At 51.1% G+C, this 20,284-nt stretch overlaps 1 protein-coding gene across 1 annotated transcript; it reads right to left on the bottom strand.

The window, feature by feature from the left end:
- Positions 1-4,745: 4,745 nt before the first annotated feature.
- Kcnk6 (potassium two pore domain channel subfamily K member 6) lies at positions 4,746-17,526 on the bottom strand. Its single transcript, XM_004636773.2, has 4 exons — positions 17,172-17,526; positions 9,977-10,372; positions 7,972-9,801; positions 4,746-4,757 (listed from the first exon to the last, which is right to left on the bottom strand). The coding sequence occupies exons 1-3, from the start codon at positions 17,491-17,493 to the stop codon at positions 9,578-9,580; spliced, it is 942 nt and encodes a 313-aa protein (XP_004636830.1). The 5' UTR covers positions 17,494-17,526; the 3' UTR covers positions 4,746-4,757; positions 7,972-9,577.
- Between the last annotated feature and the right edge of the window lie 2,758 nt (positions 17,527-20,284).

Raw genomic sequence — 20,284 nt, 5'->3', positions numbered from 1 at the left:
TCTTCTCGGCGTCTCTCCTCGCCCCTTGGTCTCTCTTGGAGCCTCTCCTCGCCCCTTGATTTCTCTTCCCCTCGGGGTCTCTCCTCGCCCCTCGATCTCTCTTCTTGGGGCCTTCTCTCGCCCCGAGATCTCTCCTTTTCTGGGGGTCTCCCCTCACCCCTTAATCTCTCTTCTCGGCGTCCTTCCTCGCCTCTTGGTCTCTCTTCTCGGGATCTCTCCTCGCCCCTCGATCTCTCTTCTTGGGGTCTTCTCTCGCCCCGGGATCTCTCCTTTTCTGGGGGTCCCTCCTTGCCCCTTAATCTCTCTTCTCGGCGTCTTTCCTCGCTCCTTGATCTCTCCTCTTCTCGGGGTCTTCCCTCGCCCCTTAATCTCTCTTCTCGGGGTCTTTCCTCGCCCCTCGATCTTTCTTCTCGGGGTCTCTTCTCGCCCCTCGATCGCTCTTCTCGGCGTCTCTCCTCACCCCGCCCTTTCTCGTGAAAGACCCTGTCTTCACTCAGGGATCTCTCCTCACGCCAGGATCTCTCTTCTCCTCGGGGTCTCTCCTCTTCCCTTGATCTGTCTTCTTGAGGTCTCCCCTCGCCCCTTGATTTTTCCTTGCCCCCTGATCTCTCTTCTTGGCGTCTTTCCTCACCTCTTGGTCTCTCTTCTCTGGGTCTCTCCTTGTCCCGGGATTTCTCTCCTCGGGGTCTTCCCTCCCCCTTTGATTTTTCCTCTTCTCTGGGTCTTTCCTCACCCCTTGATCTCACTTCCCCTTGGGGTCTCTCCCCACTCCCTGATCTCTCTTCTGGGTGTCTCCCCTCGCCCTTTGATATCTCTTCTGCGCGTTTCTCCTCTCCCCTTGATCTCTCTTCCCCTCGGGGTCTTTCCTCGCCCCTTGAGCCCTCCTCTCCCCTTGATCTCCCCTTGCCCCTTGATCTCTCTTCTTCTCGGGATCTCCCCTGGCTCCTTGATCTCTCCTCTCCTCGGAGGAGTCTCCCCCCGCCTCTGGATCTCTCTTCTCGGAGTCTCTCCTCGCTCCTTGATCGCTCTTCTCGGGATCTCCTCTGGCCCCTTGATCTCTCCTCGCCCCGTGATCTCTCTTCTAGAGATTTCTCCTCGCCACGGGTCTTCCCCTCCCTGCGGGACTTCTCATCCCGACCCTTCTCGTTACAGAGCCTGTCTTCGCCCCACGCTCTCTCACTGCGGGCTCTCCCCTCCATGCCAGCGCTCTCCTCGCCCCAAACTCTCTCCTCGTTCCATGTTTGCCTCTCGATCCTCACCTTTCCCTTGAACCACGACATTTTTTCTCCCCACTTCTCGCCTTCCTTTTCTCTGCCCAGATTAACAACCTGCTCTACACCCCGCCCCCTCGCTCAGCCACGCCCAGCTCTTAGGTCCGCCTTTCTCCTCCCCTCCTGCCTGCTCGTTTCCCCTGTCTGCGGCGTCCCACGACTCTTCACCTTCCAGAGCCTTTCCCCGCTTGGTCTCCCCCCTCCCCGCCCTCCCTCCTCCCCATCCCCTGCATCCCCCCAGGATGGTACCACCCTATTCTCTGGGCCCCACTTACCAGCCGCTTGATTAAAACCGGTCAACCGTTGCTCGGCAACGCCTCTCTCACCCCACTTGCCCGGTCTCAAAATGGCCGCCCTCACTTCTACAACTCACTTCCGCCTTCCCGAGCCACGCCTGCGCGGCGTGATTGTCTCCACGGTAACGGACGCCCAAGACTGCGGGGCAGGTCTCTACCGTCCAGTCTGAGACCTAAAGTGTTCGAGTTCACCGAAATTTGTGTTAGGAAATCCTTCAAGGGGTTCCTACTGTCTCTTCTGACAGTGAGCACTGCCTCTGCATGTCCTTAAACTGAAAAATTCTGCTGAAAAGGTCCCTCGACACCCTGTGGTAATGAATTAATCTGCTGCTTAATGATTTTTTTAATTTTTATTTTATTTATTTATTTATTTATTTATTTATTTATTTATTGTGGTACCAGGGATTGAATTTAGGACCCTGCGCTTGCCAGGCAAGCGCTTATTCTACTGAGCTAGCTCCCCGGACCCCACTGAATTTTTTTTTTTTCAATGCTGGGTCTTGAAACTGGATTTAGCATGGTAGGCAAGCCTAGTGCTGATAGAGCGTGGCAAAACTGGCTGAGGAATAAGCAGGACCTGTCCATTACAAATTCTAGGGCAGCACTGGAGAAAGAGACAGGATTTGTCAATTTCAAGATTCCAGGGCTGTGCTGGATAACTCTCAGGACCTTCTGGCCAGCGCCCCCAAGATCTGGACGATATGAAAGAGAGATTCCGGAAGAGCTTGCTACCGCCAGTTCCCACGTGTTGTTACTTTCTATTCTGCCCCTCTTCCTTTCCCCCTGCAGCCCCTCCCCCTCTTTCGCTCTCTTCGCTCCATCCTTTGTTTGATACTAGGAGAACTTGAAATACTTTTGTTTGGTGAGCTATTTTCTTTTTCTTTCTTTCTTTTTTTTTTGCGGAACCGGGGATTGAACTTAGGCCCTTGCGCTTGCCAGGGAGGCATTTATTCCACTGAGCCATCTCCGCGGCCCTTTGGTGAGCTATTTTCAAAGTAACTACCTGACCAGTGTACTACACACCAACCCTTAATTTGCAGTTTAGCCTCATCCTCTAAAAATGTGAACATGAGCTTCCCGCTCATATAGGTGTTATAGGAAATCAAGGTGACACAGGTAAAAATTAAATACATTTTAAAATTTATTATTTCTAATGACTGTTAAATAAAATGTATTTTAGTTAATACATTTGTTTCATTTGCTTTTTTTTTTTTTTTTTTTTTTCAGAACCAGGGATTGAACTCAGGCCCTTGCACTTGCCAGGGAAGTGCTTATTCCACTAAGCCATCTTCCCAGCCCCTCATTGCTTTGGGTTGAGCACCTGTACTTGGTCCAACTGGCCAACCAAAATGTAGTCTTCATGCTGAAGTTCCATGTCACCAAGTTGAAATGAAGTTTATCTGATCTTCTGAGCAATCAGAATTTTAAAAGCCAAATCTTCATATAAGCCAGTTTTAGCTACGAGTTTCCTCTGCTTTAATTTTTTCAAGAAAAGTAACTCTGAAACAAGCTATCCGGTTGTTTTAGTACTGAAGATTGAAGCCTCTTTTTTTTAAAAAAAAAAAATGTATTTAGACACAGAGTCTAGCTAAGTCAATAAATTGTCCAAGGTAGGGTGCACCAAGTTGGCTGTCCTGTTCAATTTTTAAGATTTTTGCCCCCTGCACTGTGGGGGTAAACCCCGTTCCTGCCTAGTTTTCCTTGTTTCTTTTCTCTTCTCTGTGTGTAAAACCAATGACCTTGGCTCAGCTCATTCTCTTTCTTTCTTTCTTTCTTTCATTATTTTGGATAGCTCAGCGGATTAAAGCGCCTGCTTCGGCAGCTGTAGGGACCAGGGGTTCAATCCTCGGTATGCTGCGCCAGCCCTGACTCCAGGGTGAGCTAAAACATCTATTGAGACTGGGTGGGGTGGTTTGCAAAAAAGAAAATTTATTTTTTTATTTTTTTGATGGAACCAGGAATTGAACTCAGGTCCTTGCGCTTGCCAGGCAAGTGCTTATTCCACTGAGCCATCTCCCCGGCCCCTACTGCCTGATTTTGAAGCTGGGGAAAAACTGAATAAGCCTTCTGGTTTCACTTGCTTTTAGTTACTTGCTGTTACTTACTTAACTTTAAAAATCACTAATTGGGGGGCTGGTGAGATGGCTCAGTGGTCTAAAGCACCTACTTAGAACAAGCTTAGCAAAAGAGCACAGGGACCGCGGTTCAATCCCCCAGCACCACATACCAGCCAGCCCCGCCCCCTGGTGGGCTGAACTGGCCACACACACACACACACACACACACACACACACATAAATAAAACATTAAAAAAAGGGAAACCGAGGCAGAAGTGTAGCAAAAAAAATGTGTTGTAATTTCAAATCTGACTTCCTTTCACATGAGACTCACCAAAACGTGTTTCAAAGAGGTTGGTGAGGACTGGCAAGATAGCTCAGTGGACTAAAGCGCCTGCTTAGGCAATGCCCAGAGGCCGGGGTTCAATTCCCAGTGTGCCATGCCGGCCCCTTTCCCAGGGTGCCGAGAGGCGATTGAGACTGGGCGTGGTGGTGTGCACCTGTAATCCCAGGATTTAGGAGGCTGAAAACAGGAGAATCACTACAAGTCTGATCTGTGTAGTGAGACCCTGTAGATCCTGTATTAAATACATAAAAAATTTAAAATAAATAAAATAAACATTAAAAAAAAAAGAGGTTGGTGACTGTGCTGTCAATGTTTGCTCAAGTAGATCTGGGGTGGGGCCAAGAATCCTAGCAAGCTGAGTCAACAGGGATTAGGGATCTGACGCCTAGGGCCCACACCTCAAGAGCTAGAGCTCCAGGACTTCCTGTGTGCCCAGGCCTCAGGAAAACCTGTGCACACGCTAACCCCCTCTGCTACGCTCTTTCCTGCCTTGTCACTGCGCTGGCCCCTTTCTTCTCCTCAGGGTTTTCATTTTTTAAAGTGCTGGGATCCAGTCCAGGGGTGCCCGCACACCAGGCAAGTGCTCTGCCACTGAGCCGCACCCGCAGCCTTCCTTTGGGTTTTGTCTAGAACACATGACAGGCACGCATCTCACCCTTTGACCATCTTAGGCCATGAGTGTTTAGAGACAGGTTGTTGCAAAGGGTTTTGGTTTGGGGGCTGTTTGGAGACAAGGTCTATGTGGTTTAGGCAGGCCTTGCATTTGCAGCAACCTTCCTGCCTCAGCCTCCCAAGTGCTGGGATTACAGGCATGTGCATCCACACCCAGCTAGAGGCAAGTGTTTCTCACTGGATCTGAAGCTCCATGAGGGCAGAGCCTCAAGCTTTCTGTGTCACTTCCCCACCTGTCCAGCACAGCACCACCCAACAGGCCAGGGAGGGTGACTTCATCCTAAGAGTGCTCATGTACTCTTCTAGTTTCCCTGGACGACTAGAGTCTCCTAATGGCCTCCAGCTGGGGAATCCAGACCCCCCAGAGGGCCAGCGTACTTTGTTAGGTCTTGAGGCACAAGGCGTTCAGTGTAGCATTATTTTTCCAGAGAAAGATAAAGCTGCCCACACGTCTATCAACAGGGGCAAGAGAATGATGTGTGCCGTGTGTCCTGAGGGACACTGCAGGTACAAAATGGACCTAGTGGGCTGGGGATGTAGATTCGAGTAAAGCACTTGCATAGCATGTGCAAGGCCCGAGTTCAATCCCCAGTACTACACACACACACACACACACACACACACACACACACTCTTCAAAAAATAGCCAGGTGTGGTGGCACATGCATATAATCCCAGCAGTTGGGAGGCTGAGGCAGGAAGATTGCTGTGAGTTTGAGGCCAGCCTGGACCACATAAGTGAATTAAAGGCCAGCCTGAATTGCATAGCGAGACCCTATCTTAAAAAAAAAGATCTACTTGGTGTCCTATGCATGGTCCCTGACATATACTATGGTTAAAAAAAAAAATCAAGGTGCAGAAATGATAATAGTATATAGAATATATTATTAAAATATTAATATTTTATTACAGCTATCATATAAAGAGGCAGAGTTCAGAAAAAAGAAGGAAAAAGTAGGCGAATTTGATTGGGTCCCAGGGGCTGGGCTGATGGCTTCACAGGTATTATTAGGTTGCTGACTGAGTTCATGAGGTAGCATGTTTGTAACTCATTTCCTAGGTGAGCAGCCCGAGGCATAGGGAGCAGGTGAGGTCGCTGCCCACAGCCACACAGCCTGGCAGCGATGGCTGCAGACATGGAGCCAGGGCCTGTCCGGGGGCCTGCAATCACCACAACTCCGTGCTAGAGCTCTGGTGCGTGCCTGCAGAACAGAGCGAGAAGGGGACAGAGGAGGCCACACACAGTGCAGGGGACAGAGAGGCCACCCTTTGCACTCTCAGTTCCCCCTGAAGTTTTTACCACACATTTGTTATTGTTTAATATCTTGAACTGACCAGAACCTGGCTTTCGGTTTGTTTTTTTTTTTTTTTTTGGTATTAAGTACAGGGTCTACAGGGTCTCACTACACAGATCTGATTCGTGGTGATTCTCCTGATTTCAGTTTGCCAAGCGCTGGGATTACAACGCTTTTTTAATTTTTTTTTTATTTTTATTTTTTTGGCAGAACCAAGGATTGAACTCAGGCGCTTGTGATTACCAAGGAAGCACTTATTCCACTGAGCCATCTCCCCGGCCCAGTGTAGTTTCCTGAATGGACTTTAGAAGCAATTGGAGGCAGGGGTGGAAGCCAGAGCACATAGGTGCCTCCCTTAAGATGAGAAGGGAGGGGGCCAGGGAGATAGCCCAGTGGAGTAAGGGCTTGCCTGCCTGGCAAGCGCAAGGTCCTGAGTTTGATCCCTGGGACCACAAAAAAAAAAAAAAAAGATGTGAAGTGAGTTAGCCAGCCATGATGGCACAGGGTCTTGTGATCCAGCACTCAGGCAGCTGAGGCAGGGGGATGACTGTGAGCTCCAGGCCAGGCTGGGGAAACAGTGAATTCAAGGCCTGCCTGATTACACAGTGAGAACTTGTCTCAAAACAAAAAAACAAAGAAGATGAGAAGCAACTGCCTCTTCACCCCACGCGACTGGCAGTAAGGTCAACCATGACCTTGGCAAGCTGAGGGAGGTAGATGCTGGGTATTCTAAACTCCTGTGGGAAAAGGTACCAAACAAAACCATCAAAATCCCAATTTTACACTTTCTGTGTGACTCTGGGCAGGTTCTGTACCCTCTCTGGGCCCCTTTCCTCACCTGTAAAATGTAGTGTACATGATTCGCAGGATTTCTGAGAGGGTGAAATGTACCGCAGAGTGCTTAGAACTGTACCTGGTATAGAGTCAACCCTATGTAAGGATCTTCTATCACTGTCATTACAACAGCATGGCATCACTTTCGCAACGACTGACAGCGTTGATTCTCCCTCCTTAAAATTCTCACTTCTGTTACTGCTACTCTCCACCTTCCTGGTGCCTCTATTCCTCTGTGTTTGTCACTCCTCTTCTGCCTTGTTTGGAAGCTCTTCTTCCCGGTACCAAGATCCTGGTTTGAAGGGTCGCTGTTTGCACGAGACATTATCATGTCTGGTTGTGATGCCTGGCTCTGTGGCAGCCACTTGGGACCTTGAGGAGGACACTCATAGGAGCCAAGCCTCCTGCAGTTGAGGGTGACCAAGCAGAGACGGGGGGCCTGCAGCCACAGGACTCTGCCATTGCCGTGGATAGAAACATTCTTGGATCTCTCTCTCTCTCTCTCTCTCTCTCTCTCTCTCTCTCTCTCTCTCTCCCCCCGTCCCTCTCGATGTGCAGTATAACAACTCTTATTTGAGTCAGTACCAGTCAGGGTTTGGTTAATCTAAAACATTTCTGAGATATAAGCAAAATAGAAGCCCCTTTGCCTCATGCCCATGGCTGGTCCTGTTCACTCTCTCCCCGGCATCTCCGCATCTTGGTTTCAAGGCTTGACCTCTTGCAGAGCCCTGGCACTGTGGGTTAAGTGACCATCTAACGCCTCACCCCTGATGCCCCTTTGATCTATCTGTCTGTCTGTCTATCTATCTATCTATCTATCTATCCATCTATCTTTGTAGTGCTGGGGATTGTAGCTCACCTTTCAGCTGAGCTACATCCCAAGTCCTTTAAAAATTTTTTATTTGTTTATTTTTGATACAGGATCTCACTATGCAGTTCACACTCATAATGATTCTCTTATCTCAGCCTCCCCAGTGCTGGGATTATAGGTGTGTGTCACCACACCCAGTTTTGGGGTGGCACAGTGCCCACATGGCATGCGGTACCGAGGAACAAACCTGGGTCTTTGCACTTGCCAGGCTGTTGCTTAGACCACCAAGCTATCTCCCTGCCCCCCTCAGCCCTTTTTACATTTTTTAATTTTGAGACAGCATTTCACTAAATCACTAAATCACTCAGGCTGGGGTCAAATTCTAAAACTCTCAGAATGCTGGGGTTACAAGTGGGTATCACCACATCCAACTCCTGGCTCCTTTCTGTCACCTTCACAGCACTGCAGAGCCAGAGAGCACAGTAAGGGGCCCTCGGCACGGAGATGAGCCATCGTAAGAGGTGGCAGGGCTGGGGCCTACACCTGAAATCAATCACATCCTCACTCCGAGACTAAGCCAAGAGGTTGCCCTTCCCAAACCTCAGTGTCATTGCTGGAGAAAGAGCATAATAATACTATTTTCCTCAGATAGAAAGTAGCAGAGCATGCCTGGCCAAAGACAGTGCCACCTAATTACATGGCAGGCCAGCTCTGCAAAATCGGGCTTTGAAGGTGATCACCACCCTCTGGTCACTCTTTTATAGAAAGAGCCTGAGAGGTAGCGTGGCTGTCTGGGGACACAGGCAGGACATGGCTGAGCTCCGGGGAGGACACGCAGTTCAGGACACAGGCAGAGTCATTGCATTGGAGCCATACAAGGAGCAGGCAGTGCCTTCCCAAGCCAGCGGGATCTGGGCTGGGGTCCTGCGTCCCCTTCCTGCCTGCCAGGCTGCAGAGCAGGATGCTGCCACCCAGGCCCACCCCAGGGCTCTCCAAGTGGGTGCTACTCCCTGGAGACACCTGAGGAAAAATAAATCAGGCATAACTGCTTCCGCTGACCACATCTCACATTTCAGGCCTTAGTTAAATTTGTTTATAGTACCAGACTAGAATCCCCGGGCTTCACACGAGGCTACATCCCAGGCTTTTATTTTAAATTGTGAGACAGGGTCTCACTAAGTCACTAAGTTGCCCGGGCTGGCCTTGACTTTGCAGTTCTGCCACAGCCTCCCAGTATGCTGGGATTACAGGCATATGCCACCCAGCTAGGTCTTGGTGGAACTCTCCCTTCCTCTGGGAAGCCCTCCCAGGGGATGTGCTTCCCCCTAACCCCGTCACTGTGCCCGTGCTTTCTCCATGGCATCCTTGATCCCGCTGGCACCTCCACTGAAGCCTCGCTTACTTGGGGCTATCACTGTCTGAGGACAGGTCTGACTACTGACTGGTCTGTAAGCCCCACAAGAAGACAGCCCAGGGCTACCTGCACCGCTACTGTGTCCCCAACATTGTTTAGCACAGGGCCAGTACAAAGGAAGGATCTCTGGATGAATGACCAGTTTCTTTCCATCTGACAGCTGAGGAAATCAGGGCTCAGAGAAGGGCAGCCCCTTGTCCAAGACAGGGTGGCGAAACCAAGGGCCAGAATGAGTTCCAGGCCCAGAGCCTGGTAGAGTCGGAAGTTGATGAGTGGCCAAATGAGGGAGAAACATGGTATGTGAGGGAATGAGACAGAGAGGCCGAGAGGTGAAGATAGAACTGGTGCAAACAATGGGGCTCCAGGGAGGCCAGAGGTGAGAGAGAGAGACACAGGGAAGTGGACAAGGTCATGCTGGTGCCCAGAGGAGCCAGAGAGAAGCCACCCCTGCCACCCAGCCTGGTACTGTAAAATGGGATGAGACAGAACAGTTGGTGACAGTGCCTCTCCCATAGAGGTGTGGACATTTGTGTCTGGTCAGCTCTATTCCTGGGTCCTGCTGCATTGCAGCACTTGCCGGGCTACCTGGGGATGGAGGCATAGTCAGTGTGGGAGCTGACAGACAGCTGCTGGTGCAGGTCTGGCTGGGGGTCCAGAATGTCCACCTGGTCCTCCTCCTCCTCGCGGAGGCTGGCAGGGCATGGGCTGCGCAGCAGGATGAGCTCTGTGAGGCCGTGGAGGTTGGACACGTGGTGGAAGGTCTGTAGCACGAGCACCATGGCGACCAGGCCCAGGAAAAGGTACACTGCAGGGACATGCAGAGAGGCACAGGGTCCACAAAGGCTCCAATTCCCAGGGCAGGGGAACAGTTGTGCAGCATCCCCAGGCTGGGGGTTGGGTCCCTCTTGGAACCCAGTAGACTCCCACCTGGGATAAGGCAATGACTGTGTCCCCAGGGGCCCCAGCCAGCCCCAGCTCACCTGTGACCAGCAGCTTGTAGAGCGCCCGGTAGGGCTGGCCCGGGGCCTCCCCAGGCACATAGTCTCCCAGGCCGATGGTGGATAGAGAGATGAAGCAGAAGTAGAAAGCATCCAGGAAGCTCCAGGCCTCCTCCAGGTATGCGAAGACCGCAGCCGGCACCAGGAAGCAGATGGTCGTTATGACCACCAGCAGGACCACCAGGTGCCATCGGGCTGCCCGCCGGGGGTCCCAGCCCCAACGCAAACTCAGCCAAGACAGGGGGGCATGCGTCAGCAGCAGCGCCAGTCGCTGGGCCGAGGCGGTCAGCAGCAGCATGGTGGTTGGCACGCCCAGGAGCGCAAAGGCGATGGAGAAGGCCTTGCCCGCATCAGTCAGTGGCGTGGTGTAGCCATAACCTGCAGAGTGATTGGGAAGCCTCCTGCCCACCTGGCACCTCTGCCAAGCTGGCGTGCATGCCTCAAACCTACCCCTGACTTCATCCCCGGCCCTCAACCCCAGGGCCCCTGGGGGCGAGGGGAGAGTGGCTGCCCTGGACCATAGGCCCTGGGCCAGAGGTCATGGTTTCTCCTATAACCAAGAGAAACCTGGGTATGCTTGAGACTTAATTCTTAACTCTGTGCGCTCTTGTAGTTCACTTTATTTTGGGGGTAGGGTATTAGAAATCAAACTCAGGACCTTGCACTTGCCAGTCAGGTGCTGTGCCACTGAGCTATAGCCCCAGCTCTTTTTTTGTTTTTTGTTGTTTTGTTTTGTTTTGTGTTTTGTTTTGAGACAGGGTCTCAGTCTATAGTGATGGCTGGACTTAAACTTAGTTTTTGCATAATTAAAAGAATCAAAAGTAAACCCTGGAAGACAAATGTGTTCATCATGTTTATAGCAGTATTAATCACAACAGCTAAAACAGAGAGGAAACCCAAATTTCCACTGATAGGACAAGCACAATGCAGTACCTGCACCCAACAGGGCAGTTTTCAGCCTTAAAAAGGAAGGTGGTTGTGACACATGATGCATTATGAACGAACTCTGAGGATATGCTAAGAGAAAAGCTCCCATCACGAAAAGACAAAAACTCACTGCACAGTAACTTTGCAGGTAAAGCAGTTCGGACTCAGAGACAGAAAGGAGAACAGTTGTTTCCAGGGGCTAGAGGAGAGGGGAATGAGTTTTGTTTGAAGGCTAGAGAGTTTTTTTTTTTTTATCTATCTATCTATCTATCTATCTATCTATCTATCTATCTATCTATCATCTATCTATCTATCTATCTTTTTGAGACAGGGTCTTGCTACACAGTTCAGGCTGGCCCTGAGCCCACTCTGTAGCTCAGGCTGGACTCGAACTTGCAGTTCTGTTTTTCAAGATAAGAGAAAGAGTTCTGCGTAGGTGGTGGTGACAGGAGACACCCAGCACTCTGGTGCATCTTATACTCCCATCACTCAGGAAGCTGAGGAAGGAGGATCGTGACAAGGCCATCCTGGACTACATATTGAGACTCTGTCTCAAAATAAAAAATAGAGGACTAGGGAGAGAGCTCAACGGTCCAAGCACCTGATTGGCAAGCACAAGGACCAGAGTTCAATCCTAGAATCACATGACGTGCTGGCCCTAGAGCCCCAGGCATACCGTGCCAGCCCTGAAACTAGGCATGGCAGCACATGCCTGTAATCCCAGTGCTGGTGAGGCTGAGACAGGAGGATCACCACAAGTCCAAACTGAGTAGCAAGACCCTGTATCTAAATAAATTAATTAATTTTTAAAAAGATAAAAAATAAGGCCAAATGGGGCTGGTGAGATGGCTCAGTGGTCTAAAGCACCTACTTAGTACAAGCTAAGCTAAGCAAAAACACAGGGACCGCGGTTCAATCCCCCAGCACCACATGCCAGCCAGCCCCGCTCCCCTGGTGGGCTGAGCTGGCCACACACACACACCCACACACGCAATAAATAAATAAATAAATAAATAAATATTTAAAAAATAATAATAATAAGGCCAAAGATAAAAAATAAGGCCAGCCAGATAGCACAGCAGATTAAAGCACCTGCTTAGGCAGACACTGGACCAGGGTTCATCCCTGGTGTGCCCCGCCGGTCCTGCCCCTGGGGCACGACGAGAAGGCAATTGAGACTGGGAGTGCTGACGCGCACCTGTAATCTCAGTTCTCTGTGCTTGGGAGGCTGAAAACAGGAGGATCACTATGAGTTCGATATGTGTAGTGAGACCCTATAGGCCCTGTACTAAATACATTAAAAAGAAAAAGATAAAAAATAAAAATAGGAAAAAAAAATAGGGCCAGCCAAATAGCTCAGCGGATTAAAACGCCTGCAAGCAGGCACAGGGGCTGGGGGTTCGATCCCAGGGCCTGCTTATGCCAGCCCCACTCCCAGGACACACTGAGATGGCAATTGAGACTGGGCACAGTGGCGTGCACCTGTAATCCCAGTTCTTAGAAGGCTGTAAACAAGCGGATCACTATGAGTCCAATCCAGTAGTAAGACCCTGAAAACCCTACAGACCATTCCCTAAAAATACAAATAAATAAATAAATAAATAAATACAGAAGAAAAGGATAAGCCTGGGTTCTATCTCTTGTACCACAATAAACAAATAAACCTGTCCTCAAATGTGGTGGCAACCCTGCCAGGTTAGGACAGAGCTTTATACTTACCAAGAGTGTGCAAAGTCACAATAACCGTATGCTACATTTTTTTTTTCCCTAAACATGAAACCCAAGGCCTCTTGGATGCCAGGCCAGTGGCCCAACCAGTAGCAATGTCTATAATTCTAGTTTCCTCTGTCTCCTGCCACCTGCCTGAATTGTGGCCAGGCAGCCTAGAGCAACCCCTGGGGCCAGGTCTTAGAAGACTTGGGCTCATGCCAAAGCTGAGACCTCACAGCAGAGAGGACTTTCTGAATTACGTTCAGGTGCCGAACGCTTCTCCAGATACAGTCAATGTTCGGCCCCTCCAGAAGGACAGTGATCACAGAGACTCCACAAACATCAATTATATCATCACCACACCTCACACTGACAGGGATGCCTCATTAGCCAATCCAGTCTGGCTCCCCTGAGCCCACAAGGCCCAGTGTGTGTGTGTGTGTGTGTGTGTGTGTGTGTGTGTGTGTGGTCTGCCTGCACCGTGCCCTTGCCCTACATTTCTGCTGTACAGTAGCTGGGTTCGGCAGCACACCCATCACCCTTCCTCAGGCCCAGTAATGTTGAAACCCAGCCATATGACAGCGACTTCCCTGTTCTCAAAAACTGTGCGGGCTGTTGTTCAGGACAGAGGCACGGAACCCTCAGGCCTAACCTAAAATGACTTTGATGTCATGGTAGAGCCAAAGCCCCCACTGAGCAAGCAGAAGCAGAGTAAGGACTCAAGAGAACCCAGATTAGAAACAAGGAATTCAGTCAACGGTGGCAGGAGAATGCCAGGTGTGACGGTGCCCACCTGTAGTCATAGTACTCAGGAGGCTGAGGCAGGAACCTCATGAGTTCAAGACCACAGAGACTACATAGTGAGTTTGAGACACCCCTAAACCACATGGAAAGACCCTTTCTCTAAAAGCAAAAACAAAACAACAGTGGTAGGAAAGTCCAGAATTAGCTGTAAGTTCCCCTCAACCCCTGTACCAGGTGAGGGCGAGTTCACCATGACTCCTGCTTGTAACCGCGCAGCCCTATTTCCCCTTTCTCGAGCTGCTTGGACTCTGTCACTGTGCTCCATCAGGCAGACAGATCTGAGCGCCCTCTGCCTCTCTGCCAGACTCCTAGAAAGCTTTCTTTTTGCACCAGGCCAGAGACAGCGCTGACTTCTACGAGCCCTGGGCAGCGAGCCCTTGCTCAGTATCAGTCTGGTGTGTCGGGTAAGAGCGCTGGACTCGGGCCTGGTGGCCTTGACTCACTTCCGCTCTACACCTTCCCAACTGTACGAGCTTTGGCAAGAGCTCCGACTTCGTGGGCCTCCGTTTTATCTGTATGTTGTGCTGATTAAGTTAAAGCCCAAATGTGGGGAGTCCTCTGTCAGGCCCTCACTATCCCTGCACAGTTCTTAGCCCATTTCACAGAAGAAGGAGGACACTGAGGCCTGCAGTTGAGGAAACACGGGGCCAGGCCAGCAGTCAGCCACCACCACCTACTCCTCCGCTGAGGATACTCCTCAGAAGCCAGGATCTGAGAGGGAGGCAGAGGGTGGTACCTACGACCCAAGGAAGCCCAGGAGCAGGACAGGCAGGTCCTGGCAGTATGGACACAGCAAGCCACAGGAGAGGCCAGCTCATGCTGGTCTGGGAGGATTGCCAGCTCTGCCAACGCCTGTGACCTCAGTCTGCTGCTCCACACAATGGGCACCAAAGGGAGGGTGGCAAAGCTGTCTCCTGTTGCTGTGCAGGAGGTGACAAAAGGAGTCAGGATTGGGACCAGCCTCAGTCCTGTTCCAGAGAGGCTAGCTAGGGGCTGGTGAGATGGCTCAGTGGTCTGAAGCACCTACTTAGAACAAGCTAAGCTAAGCAAAGCACAGGGACCACGGTTCAATCCCCCAGCACCACATGCCAGCCATTCCCGCCCCCTGGTGGGCTGAACTGACCACACACACACACACACAAATAAATAAAAATTTAAAAAAACAAAACAAAACAACAACAACAACAACAAAAAAAAAAACAAAGAGCACAGCTGGAGCTGGGACCCACTACAGAGCAGACCGGATGGGACTTTCCAGGGTCAGGGATCTCAAGGGTTGGGAGATGGAGAAAGTGGGAACTGCAGGGTTTCAGTGGAATAGGAGCTCAGAGAAAGGGGCCTAGGATGTTCTTGTTATTTGTCTTTTTGAGACAGGGTCTTGCTATGCAGTTCAGGCTGGTATTGAACTCACTTTGTAGTCCAGGCTAGCCTCAAACTCCCAACAATCCTCCTGCCACCACTCCTGGACTGTGCCTAGGGTTTTAGATCTTTCTTTCTTCCTTCCTTCCTTCCTTCCTTCCTTCCTTCCTTCCTTCCTCCTTTCTTTCTTTCTTTCTTTCTTTCTTTCTTTCTTTCTTTCCTTCCTTCCTTCCTTCCTTCCTTCCTTCCTTCCTTCCTTTCTTCCTTCCTACCTTTCTTTCTTTCTTTCGTTGATACCAGGGATTCAAATCAGGATGTTGCACTTGCCAGGCAGGTGCTTATGCTGCAGAGCTCTCTCCCTAGACTCAAGATCTTTCTTATTTCTATTTTATTTTTTGAATTCTGGTGATTGAAGCCAGGGCCTTGTGCTAAGTAAGTACCCTACTACTGAGCTACAATCCCAGTTCTTCATTTTTTATTTTGAAACAGGATCTCACAATGTAGCTAAATTGCCTAAATTTACAGTCCTCCTGCCTCAGCTTCCCAGAATACTGGGATCGTAGACATATGCCACCACCGTGTCAAGCTCAGGAGTCACAATCTGGCTTTTTGTTGTTTTGTTTTTGTTTTTTTGAGACAGGGTTTTGCTGTGTCGTTCAGCCTGGCCTTGAACTACTATGTAATCCAGGCTGGCCTCGGACTTATGGCAATCCTCTTGCCTCAGTCTTTCAGGTGCTAGGTTTACAGTGGTGTGCCACACACCAGGCCAGTGTCCTGGTTTGAAATGGATCCCGGGGCTGGACACAGTGGCACATACCTGTGATCCCAGGAAGCAGAAGGCTGAGAGGCAGGAAGAGCGCCATGAGTTCAAGCCCATTCTGGACTATATAACCAGACTGTCTCAGAAAAAGAAGGAAGAAAAAGAAAAGAAAGAGAAGAAGAAGAAGAAGAAGAAGAAGAAGAAGAAGAAGAAAGAGAGAGAGAGAGAGAGAGAGAGAGAGAGAGAGAGAGAGAGAGAGAGAGAGAGAGAAATTCTGGGGTCTTGGGATGCAGAGGGCCTGAAGTGTTGTTGATTAAAAGAATTTCAGGTCCCAAACAAGCTGGGGCAGTGGGAGGGAACACGGAGGCCCCACCTGTGAGACTGCAGGCGCTCCAGGTCCCCAGAAGAGCCCCTTGTTTGGAAAGTCCGGTGAGTAGGGAACTTAGGGCAGCAGAGCAAGTGGGCAGAGCCAAGTCCATGAGCTTATGGGGCTGGGGATGTAGCTCAGTGGCATAGCTCCTGGCTGGCAAGCGTGAGGCCCTGAGTTGGATTCCCAGTACAAAAAAAAAAAGTATATTGTCTATCAAGTTTTGGGGCTAACATGGTTGCGGGGAGCTGTTTCCCTGACAGTGGGGAAGGCTCTGGGGCCTCACAGGAGGTCAGGGTGGTTCCGGGGCTCTGAATAATGTCAGGGTTCAAAGAGGGGTGGGAGTCTTAGTTCATGGGCATAGATACCTTCCTAAGAGGTCCTTGGTTGGAAAGGGCTAGAGCTTTCACTGGAAGTGCTTTGGTGAACAGACAGGCTGGGAGTTCCTGCTGTGGGTCTTCTAGAAGAACAGTCCACGGTCCTTGCTGTAGGGTGCTCTGGTTCCCACCAAGGTGGGTCCCCTTCACACACCTACCAGTTGATGGGGCTGTTGAACTGGGGTCCCAGGCAGAGGGAACAGAGTGTTCCTTTGGAAGGAAAACCAAGATGGGGTGGGTCCCTTGCTAGAGTCAAGGTAACTGGCTAGGGCATACATGGCAGGAGAGGGTCAGGGTCTCCTTGGGGATGGGAATCTCAGAGGAAGCCTTATTAGGTCCTAGCCCAGGATTCCTTCCTGGATGAAAAGCCTTTAGTAATGGTATCCAAAAAAACCTGGGGGAGGGTCCCTCCTGGCATGCCAGGGTCAGGAGAAAGTGGGTGGAGTGCTTTGGAGAGTCATACCCAGTGAGTCAGGAGACAGATTTGGAAGGGCTGGCTGGGAGTCCCGGCAGGACTGAGCTCCCTGGACAAAAGGGCAGGATCTTAGAGGATCCAAGGTGGGTCGCTGACACAGTCCTTAGCCCAGAGAGGGCTAGAGAGACCCAGACCCTGGGGGCGTTAAGATACTCACTGGAACTACTCTGGGTGAGGTGGTCCCCAGTCCACAGGGAACTGGCGTTTCCTGCTTTGCAGGAAGGGCTTGGATGTGGGATCCCCAAAGGAACTACCATCAGTGTTCACTGGGCGTCCCGAGGACACCCTAGGCACACAGTGGGGTGGGATAAGGAGACTCATGAAGGTTCTGGGCCTCAAAGTACAGGGCGAGGTGGGGTCCCGGTCCTCGCTGGCAGAGCGGGGCGGCACTCACGTACCCACTGTGGTGACCAGAGTGCTGGCGAAGAAGAGCGCCGAGGCGAAGTCCCAGGCCGGGTCCGAGGCGTTGGCGGCCCCCGAGGCGTTGGCGAGTACGGAGCGCCCCAGCCGCCCGGCTTCCAGCATCCGCTCTACGAAGGCGTCCAGCGCCTGGGGCTTCACGCACGGGCTGCGCTGCAGCAGCTGCTCCCGCAGCGACCCCAGCTCAGCCCGCAACCGGGCCTCATGCGGCCGCTCCAACTGCGCCAAGAGCAGCGCGCCCAGCGCCAAATACGCGGCGTAAGCTACCAGCGCAACCGCCAGCAGCGCGCCCTGCCGCATGGCGCTCCGCGCCCGCACAGCCCGGGCCGCAGCTGACGTGGCCCCCGCAGTCCCGAGCCTGGTTTCAGTTCCGGGAGCTGGAGACGCGGCCACAGACGCCCCAAGAGGAAGAGGGAAAGGGGGAGGAGCGGGGCTGGGGGAACGCCCTGCCTCTGGGAAACTGAGGCACGCCCAGACACCAGGTGTGTTGGCGCTGGGCGCAGAAGGCGGAGCTCTGCTCTCCCGCTGCCCTTCCCTTGTCCTCTCTTCCTCCCTCCAGAAAATTCTCCTTTTCCCTGAATCAGAGAATCCAAACTCTCCTTTTTGCTCCCACATGAAAGAGTTGCGTCCCAACAACTCAAAGAGAGGAGGGGTTAGGGTTGCTCCCTGCATCCAGGCGCCTACTGAGCAAGGAGGTCTACTTAAGCTCAGTTCTCCTCCATTTGCCAAATCCTGAGCACTGGAGGGAACCTGCCACTGTCTACTTCACAGAGGCAAACATCACAGAGTCGTGTTCCCTGTGCCCTGTGGGCAGAGTGGGATCATTAATTAGCCGTTCACATCTTCACTCAGCACCCAGTTTGTCCTGGCTAGTCCTGGGGACACCAGCGGTGACTGAGCCTTGGAGCCTGTCCTCCGGGAGATCCCAGTCTAAGAGGGAAGAATGACATGTCAGTGGAGTGACAACCCAGGGCCGTCAGGGCTGGGGTTTGGGAAACAGCAGAGAGAAGGCTGAGCTGTAGAATGCCACAGGAGGCCATAACCCATTTTAGGAGGTTAAGAAAGCTTCAGAGGAAAGGGTTATCCTTGCTGCAACACCAGTGACTAGGAATGATGGGCACAGTGGTGCACAGCTACACCCAGCACTGGGAGGCTGAGGCAGGAGGCTCGCCCACGTTTGAGGCCAGCCTGGGCTCTACAGTGAGTTCAATACCAGCCTGAGGGCCGGCCAAATAGCTAAGCGGATTAAAGCACCTGCTAGCAGGTGCAGAGTCCGGGGGTTCGATCCTCAGGCCTGCCGTGCCAGCCCCGCCCCCGGGGTGCACTGAGACTGGGCGTGGTGGCGCACAGCTGTAATCCCAGCTCTTGGGAGGCTATAAACAGGCAGATCGCTACAAGTTCGATAGTAGTGAGACCCAAAAAAAGACCAGCCTGAATTGCAAAGCAAGACCCAGTCTAAACAAAAAAAAAAAAAAATTAAAGACAGAGCAGAGAAGGGAGAAAGAGAGAGCTAGGAGTCAGGATCTCTTATGATAGAATCACAAATCAGTCTAAGCACTTGCCTGGCAAGCACAATGACCGGAGTTCAATCCCTGGTACTGCATCCACATGCCACTCCTACGCCAATGTATTGGGCCCGTGCCCAGTTGGCCCCGCCTGGGCTGGCCAATGAAACTGGGCATGGTGGTGCACACGCTGAGCTATGAGGATCACTATGAGTCTGAACTGTGTAGCGCGAGACTCTGTACCAAGTAAATAAATAAATAAATCTTTTTTTAAAACAAAATCACAAATCTAGGGCTGGCCAGATAGCTCAGTGGATTAAAGCACCTGCTTAGGCAGATGTAGGGACTGGGATTCGATTCCCCAGGGTGTGTCGTGCTGGCCCCGCCCCCGGAGTGAGCTGAAACAGCGATTGAGACAGGGTGTGATGGCACGCGCCTGTAACCGCGGAGCTTGAGAGGCTGAAAACAGGAGAATCACTACAAGTCCGACCTGTGCAGTGACACCCTGTAGATCTTATACTAAATATGTTTTTTTAAAAAAACAAAATCACAAATCTATGCCTCTAAGAGGGACTAGGGAGAAGGCTGTGGCTTAGTAGTACTCTTGGCAAGTATGTGTGAGGTGCTGGGTTCAGATCTCAAGCACTAACACAACAGAAGAAAGGGCCGGGGAGATGGCTCAGTGGAATAAGTGCTTCCCTGGCAAGCGCGAGGGCCTGAATTCAATCCCCAGTTCCAAAAAAACAAAAAAACAAAAAACAAAAAAAAAAAAAACAGAAGAAAAAAAAGGGGGAGAGAGGGCTGGGAATGTAGCTCAGTGGTACAGTGCATGCTTAGCATGTCCGGGCCCTGGGTTCCATCCCTGCCCCCAAATGGGGCGTCCTTTTGACTTCCTCCTGCAGGGCTCGCCACATCTCTCTGTAGTACCCTCCTGGTGGCCTTCTGGACAACAGCCCACAATTCAGCCATATCAGACCTCCAGAGGAGTGTGGCTTGGGGCCCAGCTAGTTCTATTTATGAAACTGTGGCAATTCTTGGAACAGAGCCCAATCTGGGGCTAACAGTCCTCAGGAAGAGATATCTGATGATAAGAACAGTAACCCAGTAACAGTGGCTGCCAGTGCTCACAGGCTGACCATATGTCAGGCCCTTGGACACAAGTGCTTGCCCAATTCCTTGACCACACCCATCTGATTCCCATAAACAGATGAGAAAATATAGGCTTGAGAATGGAGTACAGTCAGCCCCCTCATCGGTGGATTCAATCAACTGCAGATTGAAAAATGTCTGGAAAACAGCTGTATCTGTACTGAATGTGTACAGACTTCTTTCCAAGTCATTATTTCCTAAACAATACAGAAAAAGAAATATTTACATAGCATTTGTATTTTATTAGACATTGTAAGTATACAGACTGATATAAGGTGCTGGGGACAGGGTGGTACAGTGCTTGCCTAGCATGTGTGAGGTCCCAGGTTTGGTTTGCCACTCCACACAAAATATTATGTGTGTATAATTTAAAGTATTTGGCAGGGGGGCTGGTGAGATGGCTCAGTGGTCTAAAGCACCTACTTAGAATAAGCTAA

This window comes from Octodon degus, unplaced genomic scaffold, assembly GCF_000260255.1.
Source record: "Octodon degus isolate 3935 unplaced genomic scaffold, OctDeg1.0 scaffold00083, whole genome shotgun sequence".
NCBI lineage: Eukaryota > Metazoa > Chordata > Mammalia > Rodentia > Octodontidae > Octodon > Octodon degus.
Note: the sequence above shows the minus strand (reverse complement) of the source record. Positions and strands in the feature narration are given on the sequence as shown.